At 45.0% G+C, this 24675-nt stretch overlaps 2 protein-coding genes across 2 annotated transcripts in view; both read right to left on the bottom strand.

The window, feature by feature from the left end:
• LOC123790956 (butyrophilin subfamily 1 member A1-like) overlaps nt 1-24675 on the bottom strand; it is a 107757-nt gene that overhangs the window by 43357 nt on the left and 39725 nt on the right. The gene's annotated exons all lie outside the window — the stretch shown is intronic.
• LOC123791060 (butyrophilin-like protein 1) lies at nt 24-14375 on the bottom strand. The gene is made up of 9 exons (XM_045795732.2): nt 14272-14375; nt 12153-12500; nt 8172-8453; nt 7857-8057; nt 7591-7611; nt 7474-7500; nt 6587-6613; nt 3387-3413; nt 24-2966 (listed from the first exon to the last, which is right to left on the bottom strand). The coding sequence occupies exons 1-9, from the start codon at nt 14354-14356 to the stop codon at nt 2296-2298; spliced, it is 1689 nt and encodes a 562-aa protein (XP_045651688.1). The 5' UTR covers nt 14357-14375; the 3' UTR covers nt 24-2295.

The following is a 24675-nucleotide window of genomic DNA, read 5'->3' as shown; positions in this document are numbered from 1 at the left end:
CCCCACCCCGCTCATGTTCTCTGTCTCTCTCTCTCTCTCTTTCTCTCAAATAAATAGATAAAATCTTTAACAAAAAAAAGAGTTTATCATTTCTTTCCCTATTTTACTCCTCCCGAATGTTCATACATTCTGTTTCCTAAATTCCACATGTGAGTGACATCATATGGAATTTGTCTTTCTCTGACCACGATCTTTTGATTAGCATATTAACTCTCACTCAATCCACATCATTGCGAAAGGCAAGGTTTCATTCTTTTGGATGGTGAATAGTACTTCATTGTGTGTGTGTGTGTGTGTGTGTGTGTGTGTGTGTGTGTGTGTGTGTATGCCACTTTTTTTTTTATTCATTTAACAGTCCATGAGCATTTAGGCTCTTCCCATAATTTGGCTATTGTTGATAATGCTGCTATAAACATCAGGGTGCATATACTCCTTCAAATGAATATTTCTGTATGCTTTGGGTAAATACCTGGTAGTGTAATTGCTGGATTATGTGGTGGATCCATTTTTAGCTTTTTTGGAACTACCATACTTTTCTCCAGAGTGGCTACATCAGTTTGCATTCCCATCAACAGCACAAGAGGATTCCCCTTCCTGCACATCCTTGCCAACACTTATTGTCTCCTGTGCCATTAATTTTAGCCATTCTGTATTGTGTGAGGTGGTATCTCATTGTGGTTTTGATTTGTATTTACCCGATGGGAGTGATTTTGAGATCTCTTCATGTGTCTGTTAGCCATATGGATGTCTTTTTGGAAAAATGTCTATTTGTGCCTTCTACCCATTTCTTAACTGTATTATTTGATTTGTGGTTGTTGAGCATAATATGTTCTTTATAGATTTTGGATAAAACCCTTTAGCAAGAATATCATTTGCAAATAGCTTCTCCCATTCTGTACCCTGCTTTTTAGTTTTGTTGATTGTTTCCTTCACCCTATCTGGGTGAAGTCCCAATAGTTCACTTTTGCTTTTGTTCCCCTTGTCTTGGAGATGTGTCTAGTACCGAGTAGCTATGGCCAAGGTCAAAGACATTGCTCCCTGTGTTCTCCTCTAGAATTGTGAAAGTTTCCTATAGAGGCTCTATTTTAAACATAACCATCAACACCTTGAATAAAATCAAAAGGGTAAGAAGAAGAGAGAGGAAGAAAACAGATCATAAATACAAATAAATACATCTATATGACAAGAAAGAAAAATATGCAAAGCTACCACAGTCCTTTTTTTCTTATTGGTCACAGGCAGGAACTGATATCTGTGACTTCTTTCTTCTACTTCTGATTCTGTGTCTTCTCATCTCTCCCAGAAGCACAGCAGGTCTGACTTCTCTACCTGTGGAGTGAATACACCTTCATGCCTGAAGGTCTGAGTCCTAAATAGTCTGGTGTCTTTTAGGTTGCTGTGGTTGATACCTTTGTCATTAGACTTGGAATTACTGAGAGGCAGTACATAGATCCTGGAACCGTGCTAATGATCAATGCTTTCTTCAATTCACCTGGCATCTGAAAACTCTCTTCACCATTCACATCTTTGTTCTAGTGGCAGTTCTGTTCTTTCCAACTGGTGTTGACACAAAAGGGGAACCCAGATCCTCATCCTTAATTCCTTGATGTAACACAGCACTACTTTTTCAAAGTAACAGAAATTTACAAAGATATGATAAGTGTGTTTCATCTGCTGCAGAATAGGAAGTTTATACAATGGAATATTAGACTCATCTCTTCTTAAAGTCCATCAGCCATCCATTTCTCCAGAAATTTCTGGATGGTCAATGCCCCTGGTCAAAGTGTAGATTTCTACATCAAAAACTAAGGATGTACTATATGGTGACTAACATAACATAACAAAAAATTGTTATTAAAAAAATTAAAACAAAGTGTAGCTCTCCCAAAACAGAGCTGATGACCCACCTGTAGCCTCTGGGTTCATCTGCACAACTCAAGCTAGATAAAACAAACACCATATAATTCTGTAGAGTCATTCAGCCCTCATCTCCTTTCATATCCAAACAATATAAAGTCTCCATGAAATAATTTTTGTGACCAAAAGAAACATGACTCCCAATAGTAAAATTCAGCCTACTTCAAACCAACATAAACAACAGTCAACTTTTATCATCTTCCACCTGAGCATAAGGCATGAACTGACTATCCTCATAACCATACCCCAAGAAGTCTGCATCCAGAGCAGGAAGGCAAGACACCATGTCATCCAGGGCTAACCGCAGAGGCTTTTGCCCCAGCGAGTTGGCAGCTCCAGGAAGAGCCACCATGAGGAGTCTGGGACAGTGTTGGGGCTCTATGGGGACAGAGCCTCAGGGCTGCAGGGGAGTAATGGAGATTCCGCTCCTGGGGGAGCAACATCAACACCACAGCTTGAGCTGAACCCCTGCCCTGAGAGGCTCACAGTCTCCTCCAAAGGAGAAGGAGGATTGTTAAGGGGCACAGGGGTCTCTGTAGGTCCATCCATCATAGAGCAGATGGTCAAGGACACATCTCCTGACCTCAACATGAAGTATGGAAACAAAGTTCCAGAGGAGGAAGCTAGAGGGAAGGAGAACATATGGGAGCCATCAATCATGTTATAGAAGGAGACATCCCCTTCCTTGAGGTCTAGGAAAACCCCCACCCTGTGGGGAACTTGCCGACAGAATAGCGGAATCACAAAGTTGGAATATGCACAATAGTTTTGCAAATATCCTCCCACAGCCCAGAACCCCCTTTCTGGGCACTCTTGGTACCAGTATGTCCTCTCCACATCTCCTCTACAGACACCCAGAGACCACTCACTTCTGTCTCCATTCCTGATCTCCACCACCCAGTAACAGCGCCCTGATGTGATGCCCTCTCGACCTAAGATACTACAGTGTTTTCCTGGGTCCTTAGTTGTATCCTTCCAGGTCACACTAGACTTTTCATCAGAAACAGCAAGGTTTGGATGTGCAGACTCCGGATCCAGAGTGACAGACACTGCAGAGAAAGTTGCCAATCATGCAAGTTCTCCCCTTTTCCCATAATAAGGCACACATCAACCACCCCCATTCCCAGACACCTAGATGCATGTGGGCAGGGCTAAGCCTCCTGAGATGAGAGTCTTGTGACTCATGTACACACCCCTCCAACCAGGAGAAGTAACCAAAAGACTGATCTGGGGGTTTGATATATCACAGGGCACTTGAGGACCAGGCTGGACTCCAACACTGAAGGGTATCTCTTTAGCATCTGATATTATCCACACCCACCCATCCCACCTATGTGACTTTCACCACCCCATCTAAACCCACCACCATTGTTGGGGCCAGGATCTGTGTCACCACAGCAAGCTGAGGAGTTGTCAGCAGCCATGGGAGCAGCAGTACAAGCACCCAGAACAAATTCAAAGTAACTCACAGGGCTGGAACTTCTCCTTCCGCCAATCTACAAAAGAACCACATGTTTCATATTAAGGCTTTGAGAAGTCTGACACATTGGTGTCTATACCTAGTCTTCTGAAATACACTGATGCAAGAGTTAAGGGAAATATCTTTTGGAAATGTTCAACTGATCCATTTATTTCTTTTTCACACACACACACACACACACACACACACACACACACACACAGCCATCATGCCACAGCCTTCCCATGAAAGCCAACCCATAAAGCTTAACATCACTGAGAGGCCGGATGACAACCTGAAAAGAAAAATCTATGTCCTGATTTCACTTTTAAATTAAACTTTCTCAATCTCCAGCCACATATCCATCATGAAAACAAGGTTTTCTTAAAAAGAATGGGGGAGATCAAAATACAAGTACACAAGGCATACTTCAAAACACATGAACTTTAGTGGCAACTGCGTGGCTCAGTCAGTTAAGCATCCGGCTCTTGATTTTGTCTCAGGTCAAAATCTCAGGGTACTTGGATCCAGCCCCCCCATCAGGCTCCACACTCAGCATGGAGTCTGCTTGACATTCTCTCTCTCCTCTTGCCCCTCCACCCACTCCAATGGCTCTCTAAATAAATAAATAAAATATGTTAAATTTTTTTAAGATTTTACTTATTTTAGAGAGAAACAGAGATAATGAGAGAGAGCAAGAGCAGGGAGGAGAGGGAGAAGCAGACTCCCCACTAAGCAGGGAGCCCAACATGTGGCTCAATCCCAGAACCCAGGGATCATGACCTCAGCCAAAGGCAGCCACTCAACCAACTGAGCCTTTAGTCCAAAACTAAAATCTTTTTTTTTTAATTCAAAAAAGAATAGCCAAACTGTGGAAGGAGGAACACTGAGATTATTCCCTGCATATTCTCAGACCACAATGCTTTGAAACTGGAAATAATCACAAAGAAAATTTTGAAAGAAACTCAAACACTTTGAAACTAAGAACCATCCAGCTCAAGAATGATTGGGTAAACCAGGGAATTAAGATGGAGCTTAAACAATTTTTGGAGACCAACGAAAATGAAAACACATTCGTCCAAAACCTATGGGACACTGCAAAGGCAGTCCTAAGGAGAAAATACATTGGCATCCAAGCCTCACTCAAAAGAATAGAAAAATCTAAAATGCAGTTTTTATATTCTCACCTCAAGAAGCTGGAGCTGGAACAGAAAAACAGGCCTAACCCATGCACGAGAAGGCAGTTGATCAAGATTAGAGCAGAGATCAATGAATTAGAAACCAGGAGCACAGTAGAGCAGGTCAACAAAACTAGAAACTGGTTCTTTGAAAGAATAAATAAGATTGATAAGCCACTGGCCAGACTTATTCAAAAGTTTAGAGACAGGACCCAAATTAATAAAATTATGAATGAAAGGGGAGAGATCACCATCAACACCAAGGAAGTAGGAAGGATCAACAGAAATGTTTATCAACAGCTTTATGCCAATAAATTAAACAACCTGGAAGAAATGGATGCCTTCCTGGAAACCTACAAACTACCAAGACTGAAACAGGAAGAAATTGATTATTTAAACAGACCGATTAATTATGAAGAAATTGAAGCAGTGATCAAAAACCTCCCCCAAAGAAAGAGTCCAGGGCCTGACGGATTCTCCAGGGAGTTCTACCAAACATTCAAAGAAGAAATAATACCTATTCTCCTAAAGCTATTTCAAAAAATAGAAACAGAAGGAAAACTACCAACCTCATTCTATGAGGCCAGTATTACCTTGATCCCCAAACAAGGCAAAGACCCCATCAAAAAGAAGAATTATAGACTGATTTTCCTAATGAATATGGACACCAAAATTCTCAACAAGATCCTAGCTAATAGGACCCAACAGTACATTAAAAGGATTATCCATCCCTGGGGATTCATCCCTGGGATGCAAGGGTGGTTCAACATCCACAAATCTATCAGTGTGATAGATCATATCAACAAGAAAAGAGTCAAGAACCATATGATCCTAGCAATTGATGCAGAAAAAACATTTGACAAAATACAGCATCATTTCCTGATTAAAACACTTCAGAGGGTAGGGATAGAGGGTACATTCCTCAATCTCATAAAAACTATCTATGAAAAGCCTACCGCAAATATCATTCTCAATGGGGAAAAGCTGGAAGCCTTTCCCTTAAGATCAGGAACACGACAAGGATGCCCACTCTCGCCATTATTATTCAACATAGTACTAGAAGTCCTTGCAAAAGCAATCAGACAACAAAAAGGGATAAAAGGTATCCAAATCGGCAAAGAAGTCAAACTGTCTCTCTTTGCAAATGACATGATACTCTATATGGAAAACCCAAAAGAATCCACCCCCAAACTACTAGAAGTTATAGAGCAATTCAGTAATGTGGCGGGATACAAAATCAATGCTCAGAAATCAGTTGCATTCCTATACACGAACAATGAGAGTGAGGAAAGAGAAATTAGGGTATCCATTCCATTTACAATAGCACCAAAAATCATATGTTATCTTGGAATTAACTTAACCAGAGACGTAAAGGATCTATATTCCAGAAACTACAAATCACTCTTGAAAGACATTGAAGAAGACACAAAATGATGGAAAAATATTTCATGCTCATGAAAGGCTTAAAAGATGAGCACCTGGGTGTTATACACAAACATTGAATCATGGAACACTACATCAAAAACTAATGAAGTACTGTATGGTGACTAACATAGCATAATAAAAAAAGAAAAAGAAACAGGAAAATCAAAACTGGAGCCAAAAAAAGTAGGAATTTCAGGGTAAAATGTACTCAGAACCAACAATCCACTTAGGAAGACCTGAGTCCTACACAGGCAAGCTTGATTTCTGAAATCCTCTACAAACAACCATTTCTGATTTATAGCGTCACTACCCTGTTCCAGACTCTCCTTATAAATGACCTCTCCATTGTCAACGACCAATTAAAAGTATGAATTGAGCAAAGTGTGTTCAGAGGGTGTTGGTAACCCTAACAGTGACCCGCTGTAGAGGATGGGTCAGAATGGAGGCAGATCTGTGTTCCCAAGGACAGTCCTTGCAGTCTTCAGAGGAAGAAGACAGAAGTGACAAGGGGAGCATGGATACCAACCCCATCTGGTGTGGGGTCCGTGACATAGAAGGGGACAGCTGAGGCTGGGGAGGTAAGATAACAGGAAACTGAATCACTTACCTGCATATAGCTGTGCCTTCCTCCAGACTGAAAGGGAACACACCCTGGTGAGATCTCAGTCAGAACAAGCCTGCTCAGCATTGACGTACTGGCCCTTGCCTGCCCTCTGGGCCACAGGTGACACTAGCTGCAGAGTGCGGAGAGGCTGAAGAGGAAATGACCTCCTGCCATGTACTGACATACATTGTATGAAAAGATTATAGAGATGAAATATACCTAATTCCAAAATTGTAAAAAAATCATTACTACATCAAGTGATTTTGAAGACAGAGGTATTTGAGAATTAACCCAAAAGAAGAGATGATTTCAGGAAGATGTGAGATGAACTCTAGGTAAAAGAGGCCAATCTTCCTCATATAAAACATCATTATTTGGGGGATTGGCAGCTCATTCCATCATATTCTCACATAGTTTGTCCAGTCCTCTACCCATCACTTTGTGGTCACAACTTCCAGGAACTGGGGAGAACACACTCTCCCTAGGTGGTACTATACAGCTGAAATCACACTCCTAACATTAATGACCCCATTAATTTATACACTTCCTTTACTGAAATCTCAGAGTAGCTGGCTTTTGGATTCTAGATGCTGTCTCAGAACTAGTTGCACTGAAGGCTGAAAACCTAGCAATATGCTGGATAGGTCAGCACTGGAATAAACCCAAGATGCATGACAGGCTCCAGGGACCACCATCACCCCCAGGTACCCAAGCACTGGCTGAGAAACAGTGGCCCAGATTAGGGAAAGCTCATGGAACAGGGTTCTGCCTCCCACCAGTTTCCACTTCTGCCCCAGGAAAGGGTCCTCAGTACCTGCCTGAAACAAGGAGAGGAGATACCTTGACTTAGGTGGAACAAGAGACCCAAGAACATCTGGACAGTCACTCACCAGCCAGGTAAACAGATTTCCTCCAGGCTGAAAGGCAACACAGGAAACAGGTGAGCTAAGAAACAGAATCTCCTACAAAGGGGACACAGAAAGTTCTGGAGGAAAAGCAGAACTTACCAAGATCTTCTTGGAGTTCATCTGAAAGAGAGTGAAAAATAAACATGAAGTCCCATCCCTAAGAATAGCAAACATTGCACCTGGCAAACCCACAAATCCACATCTCAGTATCCCAGAAGTTATAGGTCCAGTTCCATCAAGGCTCCACAGCTCCAACTGTCCTCTCTGAACCTCCTCAGCACCCTCTTCTGGACAAGGGCCCTCTATCCACTTTTCCTCTGCACCAGCTGCCACACTCACAGGCCTTGGCCACTGTCCTGCCTTACCTCTGGTCTTCAGTGCCTCCTCCTTTGCCTGCTGGTCCTCCTCCTTTTCCCTGTGGAGTTTCTTCCATTCCTGCACCTCCCGGCACTTTGCAGTATGTTCTCTCTTGGTATAGTAGGCAGTCCCAAGGAGTGAGAGCATCAGCAAGGTCAGGATCACCATGAAAGCTGACATCCAGGGAGAAGTCCGGGGAAAGAAATCCTCTGTGTCCAGCCAAACACATAGTCAGAGGAAAGGCCCAGGACAGCCCACCCAGCACACCCAGGGACTCCCAGCCCCTCCCTATGGCCCTACTGGGAGAGGGAAACAGCACCGACCTGGGATGATAATGGCCATCGCCTTCTCCTGGCTCAGGATTGGGTTGAGGAGCGAGCAGGTCACATTCCCTGAAGAGCTGTCCCTCACAACTAGAGTGGCCTCCACACTGAACAGCCCTTCAGGATCTTGGAAATGGGTCTCAGAAAATGTCAAGAACTTTTCCCCACTGAGAGCTTTCCACCGCACCTCGGGCTTTGGAAACCACCCTGACGCCTTACACACCACTCGGACCCCGTCCTCCTCTAGCCCTTGGATGTGCACTTGAGGGACAGAGCCCACACCTGCAAGAGAGAAGCTGGAGAGCACAGGAAGACTACCCAGAGACCACAATGCAAGCAGAGCCTGACCATGCACAACTCCAAGGGCAGCATTGCTTTCTGGAGGCCCCACTGGGGAGTGAACACTGCAGGGAGCAAAGCAGGGGTCCTGCCACAGAAAATAGAGAGAAGGAGCATGGGGACCTGCGGCAGGCACAGAGGGCAGGACCCTTCTCCCCAACCATGAGGGTGGGAAGTCCACTGCCCAGAGTGACAGAAGGAGGAATTTGATCTCAGACTCCATCATTCTCTGCTCTTCTCACCTCACACACTCTCCAGGGCATCTGCTTGCACACCCACTGCCACTTGGTACATCACTTCCACCTTCAACAACCCTACCTACCTCCTGAGCTCCCTCCCCAGTATTCACATCCCTGGGGTTAGCTCTGCCGGGATTCCTCACAGATGCTTCAAACTCAAACCCTGAACTGGTTCATACTGGGCCCCATCCGTGATAGTCTGATGATGAAAATATCCCAATCCTTCAGCCTTCCCTATATCCAGCTGGCCTTCTGCCACATATATTTAGGGCCTTCACACTCTGCTTCTGGGCTCCATGCCGTGACTTGACTGGGCCACTGAGAGTTCAGGGAATGTGACTCTAGCAGAGGTTGGAAGCTGCTTGTGCCATTGCCTTGCCCTCTGCCATGGGAGGGACATGCTCAGACTAGCACTGCCTTTCCAGCTGAAACTGTCCTAGACCAGTCAACAGCCAGCTAAACAACACTATGTGAGCAAACCCAGCCAAGGTCCACTGTCAAGACAAATAAAAATTAAGGATAAGAGGCTTAATTGTCCCTGTTGAAAATAGGGAAGAGAGGCCTAACTTTTTTTTCAGCATTTATTTGAGGAAACTTGTGCCTGTGGGTGCTTTCTCCCCTCTTGAAATATATATAAGTCCATTGAAAAACACAGATTGGCTTTTTGCCAGCTTTGTGATCCAGGAATGTCTTTCTCAAGGACCTGGGAACCCTCTCTTTGAAGTGTTTACACAAAGAAAGACAACACCCCTCTCTCCCCCTTCCTGTGCCAGGGTAGGAGCCTAACCTCAGTGGGCACCAGGATCCACATTAAAACCACTTCCTGTTATACAGATGGGAGAATTTGTTTTTCTTCTGGATGAAGCCAACCAGCTAACATAGATGGTTACCCTATTACCACGTAAATCTAGAGTGATCTGTTTGTGACAGATGGTGCTGTCATGTCCACTTACTTGACAACTAGTAAGCATCTATCCTGAGAACATGGGTATAATGAGTTGTGCCTGCATAGCTATGGAAAAGGGTGATTTTCTTTGTCTTTGCATCTCTTCAAAGATTGTCTATGATACACATCATATTTTGATAAATCTAATTCTATATTAAAGGGTTTTCTTTCCTATTATCTTCATGAAGAAGATTTCTCAGAATTTTCCTTTTAATTATATTTCCCCAACATGACCAAAGATGTATGAGCAAACCCAGTTAAGAGTAGCCAAATACTGCTACAAATGGCTAACAGACACATGAAAAAATGTTCAACATCATTAACCATCAGGGAAATTCAAATCAAAACCGCAATGAAATACCACCTACACCAGTTAGAATGGCTAAAATTAACAAGGCAGAACTCAACAATGTTGAAGAGGATGTGGAGAAAGGGGAACCCTCTTACACTGTTGTGGGAATGCAAGTTGGTACGGCAACTTTGGAAAACACTGTGGAGGTTCCTCAAAAGGTTAAAAAAAAAAAAAAAGCTACCCTATAACCCAGCAATTGCATTACTGGGTATTTACCCAAAGGTACAGATGTGGTGAAAATAAGGGGCACATACACCCCAATGTTCATAGCAACAATGTCCACAATAGCCAAACTGTGGAAGGAGTCAAGATGCCCTTCAACAGATGAATGGATAAAGAAGATGTGGTCCATATATACAATGGAATATTACTCAGCCATCAGAAAGGATGAATACCCACCATTTGCATCGACATGGATGGAACTGGAGGGGCTTATGCTAAGTGAAATAAGTCAAGCAGGGAAAGACGGTTATCATACAGTTTCACTCATATGTGGAACATAAGGAATAGCATGGAGGACGTTACGGGAAGGAAGGGAAAACTGAAGGGGGGACATCAAAGGGGGAGATGAACCATGAGAAACTATGGATTCTGGGAAACAATCTGAGGGTTTCAAGGGGAGGGGGTTGGGGGGAAGGGTTAGCCCGGTGATGGGTAATAAGGAGGGCATGTGTTGTGATGAGCACTGGGTGTTACATGCAAGTAATGAATCACTGAACACTGCATCAAAACTAATGATGTACTGTATGGTGACTAACATAATATAACTTTTTTAAAAAGAGTGGCTAAATACATGAGCACTGGGTGTTATATGCAACTAATGAATTATTGAACTCTACATCTGCAACTAATGATGTTGGCTAAACGAATTTAAATTAAAAAAAAAACTGGAAAAAAGAAGAAAAAAGAAGAGTTGCCAAATACAGCGTAGATTAGCTAAATTCACTTAATGCCCAAATTAAATAAACAGCTATATGCCACTGAGATTTCTGTACTGTGTGTTACACAGCATCATGACAACTGGGAAATAACATGTAATTATCAATATTTCTACTACTATTAAACAAATGGCAAAGAGAAACCATGGGACTCACCAGAGTTCCTTCTTCCCCCTTCACACTGTCCCCAAAATCTACTGACTCATTTGTGTCTAGCTTCCAAACCTCTCTGAAGCCAAACGTCTCCCACCCGTCAGCCCCCACATGAAGTCAGCCAACCTTCCTCTGTGTAACTACATTCATGCCATCAGTCTCCTCTCCTTCCATCCGTCCTCCCTCATGCTGGCAAAGCAAACCCCCCACCCTACACTCTTCTGTTTAAAATTTCCTCACCTCTACATCCAAACTAAGTTACACAGCACAAAATCCTTCTATACTCTCGCATCTTTCTCTCCCCCACAAAACAGCTGTCCATTTCTCCCCTATCTCCACTCCTGCATCCCTCTGGGTACACACACTTCAGCCTCAGGACTATTTGGATAACTGTTCATAACCACAATCACCATGCTCTCTGTACCCTTCATAGACCAGACCACAAGCCGGAAAGGCCCTTTGGAAGAGTCTGGTGATCCCAAATAACTGCTCAAGTGTGTGCTCCTCATGGACTCTTCCTAATCAATCTCGTCGCTGTGCACCTGGTCCAGGAACACCTCTTTATTCCAGGATTCTCATCTCTCACCACCCTACTATTCACCTCTCTCACCAACCATGAGGCCTCCCTGTGTGCCCAAACACACCTGCCACACTCCTAACTTGGGTGTTTCACATAGGTGCTCTTCTGCTTGAAACTCTCACCCCCAGATATCAACTTCTCTAAATGCCCACTCACCACCATCTAACATCCTCTATAACCCATCTGTTTACATTTTTATTGCTTTTAGAAAATAAACTCTGCAGGGCAGGGAACTTTGTTTGGTTCAGTGATGCCTCCAGGTGCCCAGAAGGAGAGCCAACACTTCATAGGGATTTTATATAGTTACACTGAATTAATGAATAAGTGAAGACCCTCCATTCCTTCATATGTAAAATGAGGGGTTGATTTTCTTGGCCTTGAGTTTGTATCCAACTCCAATGCTACAGCACCCGAAATATAGATCAACAACCTACCTGCCACCTTCAGTTCCAAACTGGCAGATTCATAGAAGCTTCCCTTTCTGAAGAAGCAGTTATATACCCCATTGTCGAAGGCCTGGACCTTTTGGATGTGCAGGATGGCCTCACCCCAGGTGAGGAATTCCTTCACCAGTGAGGTCCGCCCTGTGTACTGGGCCAACTGCTCCTCTCTCTGCTCCTGCTGGTTTTGATAGATGAACACCGCTTCCGAGAACTTGGAGCGGAACCACCGCAGCTCCATGTTCTCCACATTCATGGCCGGGAATACACGACACGGTAGCATGATGTCCCCACCCAGCATGGCCACAATGGGTTCCGAGGAGCCAATCACCACAAAGTCCTCTGTGGACACAGACATAGCAGTGAGAAAGCTGGAGAGATGAAGGACAGGGCAGGGAACACACTGTCAGGTGGAGGCCCAGGTCGGTGACAATAAGTGTCAGATGAGAGGCCCTGATCTGAGATACTCAGCTGTGACCACTCTAAATCAGGGAAAGTTTGCTTTTTAAGAACTTTGAGACCCAGCAATGACGTCAAAGAGATTCCCTCGGCAGCCTGTGCTCCTGGCTCCAGGCCCTTCCATGAAGGACTCTAACTCAGTGGTTCTAACCTTCCACAGGCATCACAAACACCAGGAAGGCCTGTGAAACACAGACTGCTGGGCTCCACCCCCAGAGCTCCTGGTTCAGTTGGTCTGGGGTGGGTCCAGGAATGTGCATTTCTAAAGAGGTAGCAGGGATTCTGTTATAATAGTACAGGGACCACACTCTGAGATCCACAGTTCCAACCTGCCTCCTCTTAGGACAGGACTGAAAAATGACCCAAAAGCCCCTGTGGCCTAGGTGGAACCTCTCTGCTCCTTCAGCCACACTTACGAACTTACCCACACATGCTCCTAAGTTAAATATTTGTCCCCATATTTTAGTACTCTGCTGAATTACATGTGCACTACATCTAGAGTCCACAGTTATTTCTGTTAAAACCTGCCCCCTCTCACAAGACCCAAATCACTACTTCTGACAACGGAAGGTTCACTTCACTGCTACCACCCCTCATAGGCTTCGGTCTTCTGAGAACTGATGGACATGTTGCTATAGGACACTTCTGCAGAAAGACCCCTTCTCACCTCCTGTGCTACTCAACTTTAGCTGAGTCACTATATGTCTCACCTGCAGGATGACAGTGACTAGGCTCCCTGTGACTATGCCATCTCCAACCCACGTATGTGACTCTTCAACCTGTAAGCAATACCATGTCCCTCCTCTGCTCAAAACCCAGCAGTGGCTCCACAGTTCCCCACATGGCCCACAGGCTCTATAGGGATGAGCCCCCCACTGCTCTCTGACCACCAACACTTGCTTTCCTCCCTCTCCCTCACTCAGCTCCAGGCAACACTTACCTCCTTGCTCCTTGAACACACAGGCACACTGCCAGTTTTGCCCTGGCTGTTCCACATGACAGAAACCCTCAATCCAGGGGCATCCTCACACGATGACACACCACCTCCACCAAGTTTCATTTGCATCTCACTGCCTACCCTGGCCACCTTATGGAGCACTGCTGCCTGCCCTCCTGCACATCTCACTTCCACACCCTGCTCTACTTCCTTGTCCCATGCTCTGCACTCCTCTAACAGACGTAGATTGTATGGGGTTGTGGTATTTAGTACTCTCTGTCTCCTGCCAGAAGGAGCTCTGTGAAGACAGATACGCTGTCATTTTGTACATAGAGTAGCACCTAACACACACTGGACACCCTGTCAGTATGTGGGTGTAGTGAATTAATCACAGAATAAGTGGTTAGATACCAATAGAGTCAGGAAACAAGAAATGAGGGGAAATTCGTTTTCACACTTTTCATAGTGAAATTCACAATATTAATTTATAAGACATGAAGTCCTCATTAGACAACGGTCATGATCCCCTGCCCTTATTTACAGTTCTGGGATTCTTCATAAATCTTTAATTACAACTAGCAGTTGGGGGATCACCAGAATCCCTCTAGAGCCAGGGTCTCCCCCAGTAGCCATACGTCCTGCTGGAGACACCAGCAGAGCTCCCAGGGGCTCTCACCCACCCCACAGAGACACCGGGAGGGGGAGGGGCACACTCACCTGCAGACCCCCCAGCAGGCAGCTGGAGGAGGAGAAGCAGGGAGGGGAGAAGGGAGAGCAAAGAGCCCCTGCAGCAATCCTCCATTTCCTCAGAGCTGGGGAGACACAGGGCAGGAGGCAGCTGAATACCTACAGAGAGGAGGCAGGACCAGCCCACAGCTCTGGGCCCCAGAGCAGACAGCAGGGCTCAGGGCTGGCCACAGTCCCCAGCAGGAGCACAGCCTTTCCTACTGCTCATTAGGCTGATGGGGGGGCGGGGCACAACCCTGATGCCAAGAAAGCCCTCCCAGCCCTTTGGAAACTTTCCCAACCTGCTCTGCTCACACAACCAGACCCTTCCTGCCTCAGCACAGGGACCTCGTCCATGTCTGCATGAGTCACAGGCCACACGCCCAGGGACACAGGGCCCAGACTCAGATCCCTCCCCATGAAGGACATGCCAGCTCCCTTATGCTGTTCCTCTGCTCCCGCCGAATTATGACCAGGGAATCACTGAGCAGCATGAGAGTCAGACTGCGCCCTCTCCAAGGAACCCGTGCCTCCCAGCACATGCACCCTGTCCTGGGGTCCTTTGTTGAGTTCACCTGAATTTCAGGCCCCTCCCCCCCCCCAGTACTTTGCTGCTCTGGACCAAGGACCTGGCCTTTCACACACTTTGTGCCCAATTATCCATGATGGCTTAATAATCCCCATCTTCTCTATCTTTGAGGAGTTTCTGCCTCAGGATAAAGGATTCCAGGAGAGCAGGGGCAGCAGAGAGGATAAAATGAGCTCTAGGCAGAAAGAAGGTCTTCACACCACTTACTGCGGGGGGGCCAGCCGATGGTCCTGGGAAGGACAGATAATGGGGCTGACTGCTAATGTCTCCTCTACTCTCAGCCATTTGCTGTGTTACTTTCTTAGTCAAGGTTCTTGACCGGCTCTGCCTCAGCTCCTCATCTGCAAAATGGGGAGAGTAACAGTATAAGGTATACCCCAGGGTATAAGAAAAAACCTTTGAATTCATGTATGGAGAGTCAGTACATGTCATTAGAACAGTACCTGTTCCTAGAAATGCCACAGAAATGTCATTAAATAAGTGAGTAAAGTGCAGCCCCCACTGTAGTTGTCCTGGGTCTTCTCAGAGCCTCATTATTATCCAGCACCACTATCCTCAGCCCCACCAACTCAGCCTTCTCCTCACAGCCAGCCGCTCCCAGCTTTACTCTTCTTGCCACAGATGTCTTCAGAACCCACTCACCTGCTTAAAAACCTGGAATTTTTGGAGCATCTCTACCTTAGTAGTGTGAGATCTCTGCTGACCCCAAATCTGCTCTCAGAAATTGCACCTGCAGTTGGCTGCTCGGAAACCCCGCTTCCAGATCCAACACTAGTGCCACAGGCTCCTCTTCTCTGAAAGGCAGGTGGTTCCCAGGAGAGTGGAGAAACAGAGCCTGGCACAGGCTGCAGGGGTCTCTCCCGAAAAAGGGACCTGGGGCACTAAGCACTCCCAGACAGAAGAACCCACCCTGCTCTGACTCCTTCCACCATTTGAAAGTGAAAGCTGACAAGAAATCCCAGCAGACTCTGCCGTGCCCTCTGGACGGTGCACCCTCGTGATCAGGAAGGAAACGGGGAGACCAGAGCCAGAGACACAGGGCAGGTGCAGGTACCCCAATCACGCTGCAGGGGGACCACAGAGACACAGACTCAGCAATCCTATCTTGAACACCTGCCACTCTCCTGGTCGCCTAACTGTTCACTACTAAGATGATACCATGTCTGTGGGTGTATCTCAGGTGCAAGAGCCTCCATGGAGTCACCAGTGTAGCTGCTTTGCTTTGCTTTGCTTTACTGGGAGACCAAATACATCATCCCACAACCTGGCAACAGACAGGCTAATACTGGGCATCAGGGTCTTTCAGGACCAGCTCCAGGAGCCTGTCCCTGCAGAAGGAAATGCACAGTGCTGTGTGGCTTCTTATACCTTACTATCACACATGGCCGGGGTGCACCATTGACCCCTCCCTGCCAGGCTGCAGTCTGTACCAGGAAAGGCAGATTCTGAAGGAAAACCATGGAGCACTAGGGCTTCCTCTCCAGCCCCTACCTTCCTGCAGTTCCCCATCTCAGTAAAGGGCACCTGGGCACCTGGTTCACCCAGTATGTCTGCCAGAAACTGGAAGCACATTCCTGACACTCTATATTCTTAGTCTACTTCCAATGTGCTAGGAAGTTCAAGAGTTTCTCAAACCCATATTCACTGCCAGCACCCAGCTACAATACTTCCCCATGAGTGTCCCTTGCCACCTCCAGCCTCACCTCCTCAAGTTCATTTTCCCTCCAAGGTCGTGATCCTCTCAAGGTAGCTCATGTCAGCTCTGCTTCATGCCTTCAGGGATGTCCCTGTTAAACCTCTCATCTAGAGCTCTCAGGCTCTATCTTTGTCTCTGATGTTATCCATCACTTACCCAGTGGGTCGCTCACTAGCCTGGGAGAGTTACTCCAGTTCACAGAGCCTTCCCAGCCTTGGGTCTTCTCACAAGCCACTCTCTCTCTCCTCCCTCAAACTGGTCACCATTCCAGTCTCACCTAAAGTGACCTTCCTCAGAGGGGCCTTCACCAACCTGCTCATCCCCACATGGGCCCCATACACGTGCTTGCTGGGGTTTTAGTGGCACCCTGCTCACCTCCACAGCCCTGACGTGCGATCTTCTGTGGAATGTCTGTGGCATCCCAAAGGGAGCCACTGTGTGCCCTGTGCACGTGTCCAGCACACAGTAAACACTCAGGAAACTCTGCTTGAGCTCATGGGTGGAGCAGTCACTTCAGCAGCTGCTGTCCAAATTTGGAAAACACTTCACTCCACTAAGAAACAGGAAGACTCTTAACTCTGACCTAAACAAGTCAGCCCCTGGGTGGATACAACTCCACCATCTTCTCTGCTCTTTTTTTCTTCCTACCCCAAACATATATGCAACACTGAAGCACCACCAGGAAAGAAACTCAGATTTAACCACCCTACCCATGTTTGCTCTCTCAAGCCCACCCAGTGCTCAGGTGTTCATGTGTTAATTGACTGGTATTAAGACACTAGCTTGGGCTAACACTTCGTGGCCACACTTCTGCCAGCTTCCTGTTATTACTGTCTTCATTCTACAGGGAGGAAACCAAATCTCTCAGAGTTCCAACACCACACAGCCAGCAAAACCTCTCCCGGCCTGTGCTCACTCTCAGTTGTTCTGAATGATCCACTGTGTTTGTTTTCATGAAGCAAGGACTGACTGACCCATTGATGCCTGGGAGTGATTGGTTTCTGCTCAGATGTCTTGTCTGAGATATTACAAATATGGGCAAACCCAAGACATCTGGATATATCTGAACACATCCCATGTTGTCATCCCCAAACATCCATTCTGCTAATATCCACTTAGACTCAGGAATATTGGGGAAATCCTTCTTAATTGAAAAATATAGAATGAACAAGAACCAATATTTGCTTCCAGGTCCATCCCCCAGTGCCCCCACCACATCCTGCCCAACAGGGAGACTCCTCAAGGTCTGAGAGACATTAGGAGAATATTATTAAAAGACACTGGGAATGGGCACCTGGGTGGCTCAGTTGGTTAAGCAACTGCCTTCAGCTCAGGTCGTGATCCCAGGGTTCTGGGATCCAGTCTGACATCAGGCTCCCTGCTCAGTGGGGCGCCTGCTTCTCCCTCTCCCACTCCCTCTGCCTGCCTCTCTGCCTACTTGTTCTCTCTCTGTGTGTCAAATAAATCTGAAAAAATTTTTTTTAAAAATTCTCTTATTAAGGCCGGTGATAGGTATTAAGGAGGACACGTATTGCATGGTGCACTGGGTGTTATATGCAAGTAATGAATCATGGAACTTGATTCACTATGGTGACTAACATAATAAAAATTATTATTAAAAAATTCTCCTATTAAAAAAAAAGACACAGGGAAGAAAGTCAAATTTTATTGAGTACCTCCTAAATGCCAGGAACTGAGCTGCACAAGTTGTATTCATGAAGCACGATTCTCACTCAGGCAAACAGAGATGAAGGAAGACATGAGCCCTGCCATCCAGTAATCTTTCATCCAGGAACTTCCTAGAGGAGGGAGGGCTGGAGCTGCAGGGACACTGCCCCCAACACCCCTGCACACCCCAGTCCTCAAGCCCAGCCCAGCCCCCAGCTCCACATAACTCAGAGTGAAAGAGGAGCAGGAAGGGGACCTTGGACTCAGAAATGGCCCAGGGTGATATGGCCAGAAAGCTTATCTCCCCTGAATAACAGCTCTTGGATCCCATGTTGAGAAGGGGGGGGGGGAAGGAATGACAAAGCACGGGGAAGATTTTCCCCGAAGGACACTGAAAGGACACCTGGAGACACTGCAGGAAGAACTTCACTGCCCTCCCCCAGCTCATTAGGCTCATGGCCCCGCTGCTTTATCTACAAACACTGTTCCCTGGCCATGAATGACTTTTCTTGCTCAAAATATAAATTATTCTGATACTAATCGAGTTAATATACTCGGTACTTTAACAGCCATATAATACCTCTTTATTTATTTTAATTCAATTATTGACATATAGCATATTATTAATTTCAGAGGTGGAGTATAGTGATTCATCAATTGCATATAACACCCAGTGCTCATTATGTCAAGTGCTACCCTAATGCCCATCACCCTGTTACCTCTTCCCCCCAATTCTCCTCCCCTCCAGCAACCCTCCGTTTGGTTCCCTTTATCTCTTATGCTTTGTCCCCCTCTCTGATGTTTAGTTGCTTCAAGTGCTTTTGAAGCAGTTCCAGAGAAATACCTAAACCATAAAACACGGGCTAACATAAAATGAATTGTGATTTTATAATGTGCCAGTTGGTGGAAAGGATTAAACCCACTTATTCAAAAGATGTAATAAAATAAAGCTTAATTTATTTTAAATTTTTATGATTTTTTTTTGAGTATAGTTGACAATGATACATTAGTTTCAGGTGTGCAACATAGTGATTTCACAAGTTAAACATTATGCTATGCTCACCATGAGTATACCTACCATCTAACTGGGATTCTATCTGCCACTCTCTTCATCCATTTTGGCCCACCTCCCACCCCACTTCCCTTCTGGCAACCATGGGTTTGCTCTGTGTTTATAGGTCTGATTCCGCTTTTTGTTTGTTGTTTATTCATTTGTTTGGTGTTTTAGATTCCACATATGAGTAAAATCATATGATATTTGTCTTCACCAGTCTGACTTCTTTCACTTAGCATAATACCCTCTAGGTCCATCCATGTTGTCACAAACAGCAAGATCTCATCCTTTTTCCTGGCTGCATACATAATATTCCATTGTGTATATACCTACTCCTCCTTATCCATTCATCTATCAGTGGACTCCTACGTTGCTTCCACATCTTGGTTATTGTAAATAACGCTGCAGTAGGGGGCGCCTGGGTGGCACAGCGGTTAAGCGTCTGCCTTCGGCTCAGGGCATGATCCCAGCGGTCTGGGATCGAGCCCCACATCAGGCTCCTCCACTATGAGCCTGCTTCTTTCTCTCCCACTCCCCCTGCTTGTGTTCCCTCTCTCTCTGGCTGTCTCTATCCTGTCGAATAAATAAATAAAATCTTTAAAAAAATAATAATGCTGCAGTAAACATAGGGATGCATGTGTCTCTTTGAATTAGTGTTATCATTTCCTTTGGGTAAATACCTGATGAGAGAAAACAGAACAAAGGCTGGACTTTGCTGTGGCTCCTGGTCTCCAGGATTAGAGATTGTAACACTCCTACAGCTCCCTCAAGGACTTCCTTTCATGTTTTACCATTATAGCTTTGTTCTTCTTAGTGTTACTTCCCTGTGATAACCATAAACACCCCCAAGATAGACGTTAGCAATCATCCTTCGAACAGATGGCCCACTGATACATATCTGAAGGGTCTCAGGACTAATGTTTTACTAGACAGTAGTAAATAACTTTATCTTTTTTTTTAAGATTTTATTTATTTGACAGAGATAGAGACAGCCAGCGAGAGAGGGAACATAAGCAGGGGGAGCAGGAGAGGAAGAAGCAGGCTCATAGTGGAGGAGCCTGATGTGGGGCTTGATCCCATAACGCTGGGATCACGCCCTGAGCCGAAGGCAGATGCTTAACCACTGTGCCACCCAGGCGCCCCGTAAATAACTTTATCTTAACAGCATCTAGCCTCTCAAGGTCCTGGAAGACTTGTTTCCAAATTTCTTAGAGACTTAACACTAATCCTAATCCCCACTAAGTAAAAAATATATATCAGTTGCACCTCACAATACTCGTGCAGCTCTTCCTGCCCATGGGTCCTGTCCCTGTGCTAAAATAAAAGCATCTTTCTGCACCAAAAATATCTCAAGAATTATGCCTTGGCTGTTTTCTCACTGGCCCCACATCAATATTCATAGTGATATTGTTGGATCACATGGTCTTTCTATTAATTTTTTGAGAAACCTCCATACTGTTTTCCACACTGGTTGTACTAATTGACATTCCCACCACCATTGTACAATGGTTCCTTTTTCTCCTCATCATCACCAACACTTCTTATTTCCAGTCATGTTGGTTTTTGCCATTCTAACAGGTATGAGGTGATATCTCATTGTGGTTTTGATTTGTATTTCCCTGATGATGAGTGATGTTGAGCATCTTTTCATGTGACTACTGGTGATCTTTATGCCTTCTTTGGTAAATATCTATTTTGGTTCTCTGCCCATTGGTTAATTGGATTGACAGGGGTTTGGGGGGTTGGCTTGTATAGGTTCTCTATATATCATGGATATTAACACATTATGGGATATATCATTTCCAAATATCTTCTCCCATTCACTAGGTTACCTTTTGTTTTGTTGATGGTTTCCTTTGCTATGCAAAAGCATTTTATTTTCATGTATTCCCAATAGTTTGTATTTCTTACCCTATCCCTTATCTGAGGAGACATATCTAGAAAAGTGTTTCTATGGCTGATGTCAGAGAAATTATTCTCTCTGTTTTCTTTTTTTAAAGGATTTTATTTATTTACTTGAGAGAGAGAGAAAGCACAAGTGGAGGAGGAAGGGCTGAGGGAGAGGAAGAAGCAGACTCCCCCTGGGCAGAGAGCCTGATGCAGGGCTTGATCCCAGGAACCTGAGATCATGACCTGAGCCAAAGGGAGATGCTTAACAATATATGCCACCCAGGCTCCCCACTATATATTCTTCTAGGAGTTTTATGGTTTCAGGTCTCACATTTAGGTCTTTAATCCACTTTGATTTTATTCTTGTGTACAATGCTACAAAAGTAATCCAGTTTCATTCATTTATATGTAGCTGCCCACTTTTCCCAGCATCTTTTTTAGACGAGACTGTCTTTTCCCCATTGTATGTTCTTGCCTGTTTTTCATAGATTCACTTACCACAGATTTGTGAGTTTATTTCTGTGCTTTCTATTCTCTTCCATTAGCCTATGTGTCTATGTTTTTGAAAGCACTGTTTTGTTTTCATTACTACAACTTTGTAGTATATCTTGAGATCTGAAATTGTGATACCTCCAGCTTTGTTCTTCTTTTTCAAGAATGCTTTGGCTATTCAGGGTCTTCTGTGTTCCATAAAAATTTTAGTATTATTTGTTCTAGTTTTGAGAAAAATGCTAGTGGTATTTTTATAGGGATTTCCTTGAATCTGTAGACTGCTTTGGGCAATAGGTATAGACATTTTAACAATATTAATGCTTTTAATCCATAAGCATGGCATATCTTTCCATTGGTTTCTGTCATATTAGATTCCTTTCATCAGTATATTGTAGTTTTCAGAGTACAGGTCTTTCACCCCTTTGGTTAAGTTTATTCCTAGGTATTTTAGTATTTTTGGTGCAATTGTAAATGGGATTGTTTTCTTAATTTCTCTTTCTGCTACTTGTTATTAGTGTAACAGAAACACTACTGAATTGTGGGCATTAATTTTGTATCCTGAAACTTTACTGAATTCATTTATTATTTCTAGTAGTTTTTTTGGTGGAGTTGTTAGAGTTTTCTATGCATACTACCATGTCAATTGCAAATAGTGGCAGTTTAACTTCTTCATTACCAATATGGATGCATCTAATTTCTTGTTCTTTTGTAATTGCTGTAACAGGACTTTCAGTATTCTGTTGAATGAAAGTGGAGAGAGTGATCATCTTTGTCTTATTCCTGATCTGGGAGGAAAACCTCTCAGTTTTTCTCCATAAAGATGTCATTCGTGGGTTTCTCATAGATGGTCTTTGTTTCATTGAGGTACAATCCCTCTAAACCCACTTTGTTGAGGGCTTTTATCATAAATGGATTTTGAGGGGCACCTGGGTAGCTCAGTTGGTTAAGTGTCCGCCTTTGGCTCAGGTCATGATCCCAGATGCCTGGGACCAAGCCCCGCATTGGGCTCCCTTCTCAGTGGGGAATCTGCTTCTCCCTCTCCCACGCTCCCTGCTTGTACTCTCTCACTCTCTGTCAAATAAATAAATAAAATCTTTTAAAAAATAACAGAATAAATGGATGTTGAATTTTGTCAAATGAGTTTTTTCCTACATCAATTGACATGATCATACAAAGTTTTCCTTCATTTTGTGGATGAAATTTATCGTGTTGGAGGAAGAAAATCTCGGAGTTAAGATGGCGGAGGAGTAGGAGTCCCCTTTTTCAGCTGTTCCCCTGAGCCGAGCTGGATAGGTACCAGACCATCCGGAAAACCCACGGAATCAACCTGAGACGCAGGAAGATACATCTGGATCTCTACAAATGAACATCTCCAGCGCTGAGTATTGAGGTAGGAAGTGGGGAGCCGTGAATCCCCGCACAGATCTCGGAAGATACATGGAAGGGGGAGGGAGCCTCCCCGCTCGGGCGCCGGGAAGCGGTAGCCACCTGCACTCGGGAGCAGCGGACTCTCCCACTGGCACCAGTGAGGGAACAGACTGAGACCGAGACTGTGAGCCTGGGAACGTGCGTGTGACCAGACTGAAAACCGGAGCTCTGGTATGCTCACTGGAACTAGACTGAAACCGGGAGGGAGCTCAGAGCAGGCATGCATCCAGACTGACAACCAGAGCTCCAGAGCGCACACTCAAACTAGACTGAAACAGGGAGCTCGGGAGCGCACGCGGGAACTGGGGGCGGCTGGTGGTGTTAGAAACACAAAGGAAAAAAAAAAAAGAAACACAAAGGACAGAGACCTGCGGACCCTGGAAATGAGGGCTGGGACACCGGCTGTGGGGCACACAACCAGGGACGCTGCAGGGTTTTTAGCAGCACCAACAGAAACAGAGTTAAGGAGGCCAAGACAGCTTAGTGGAGAGCAGACTGTGATCTCTCTGTTCTGAGACAGAGGCTAGGATTCGGCCACTGCTGCTCTGACTCTCAGAAAAGCCACAGAAAACTGCCAGGGAAAGCCACCAGAGAACAAAAGCCTGGAAATACCAGTTCACATTGTGCCAGTCCCCATCCCCCCTCGCAGGGGACTGGGCAATTCTACCCAAACAGGGTTGCCTGAGTATCAGTGCAGCAGGCCCCTCCCCCAGAAGGCAGGCTGAAAAATCAAGAAGTCCACACCCCTAAGGTCCCTATAAAATGAGTGCACACTGCCTGGGTCCTGGTCAGTAATTTGGGCTCTAGGCAACCCCGCAACCTCTCCTCATCAGAATGACGAGAAGGAGAAATCTCCCCCAGCAAAGAAAACGTAATGAGTCTGTGGCCTCTGCCACAGAACTGATGGACATGGATACAACCAAATTATCAGAAATGGAGTTCAGAGTAACGATGGTCAAGATGATGTGTAGACTTGAAAAAAATATTAACTGAAACTGTTTTTAAAAAATAGAAATGGAAAGAAATTTTCCAAAATCATTCTATGAGGCCAGAATTACCTTGATCCCCAAAGCAGACAAAGACCCCACCAAAAAGGAGAATTACAGACCAATATCCCTGATGAACATGATACAAAAATTTTCACCAAGATACTAGCCAATAGGATCCAACAGTACATTAAAAGAATTATTCATCACGACCTGGTAGGCTTTATTCCTGGGGTACAAGGTTGTCCAACATCTGCAAATCAATCAATGTCATACACCACATTAATAAAAGAAAGGACAAGAACCATATGATCCTCTCAATTGATGCAGAAAAAGCATTTGACAAAATACAGCAACATTTCGTGATTAAAACTCTCCACAGTGTAGGGATAGAGGGAACATACCTCAATATCTTAAAAGCCATCTGTGAAAAACCGACAGCAAATATTCTCATAGTGAAAAACTGAGAACTTCCCCCTTAAGGTCAGGAATATGACACAGATGTCCACTCTCACTACTGTTGTTCAAAATAGTACTGGACGTCCTAGCATCAGCAATCTGACAAGAAAAAGAAATAAAAGGAATCCAAATC

This window comes from Ursus americanus, chromosome 32 (genome assembly GCF_024610735.1).
Source record: "Ursus americanus isolate L20-20 chromosome 32, mUrsAme1.1.p, whole genome shotgun sequence".
NCBI classification, from domain to species: domain Eukaryota; kingdom Metazoa; phylum Chordata; class Mammalia; order Carnivora; family Ursidae; genus Ursus; species Ursus americanus.
This window is presented reverse-complemented; position numbering and strand designations above follow the sequence as displayed.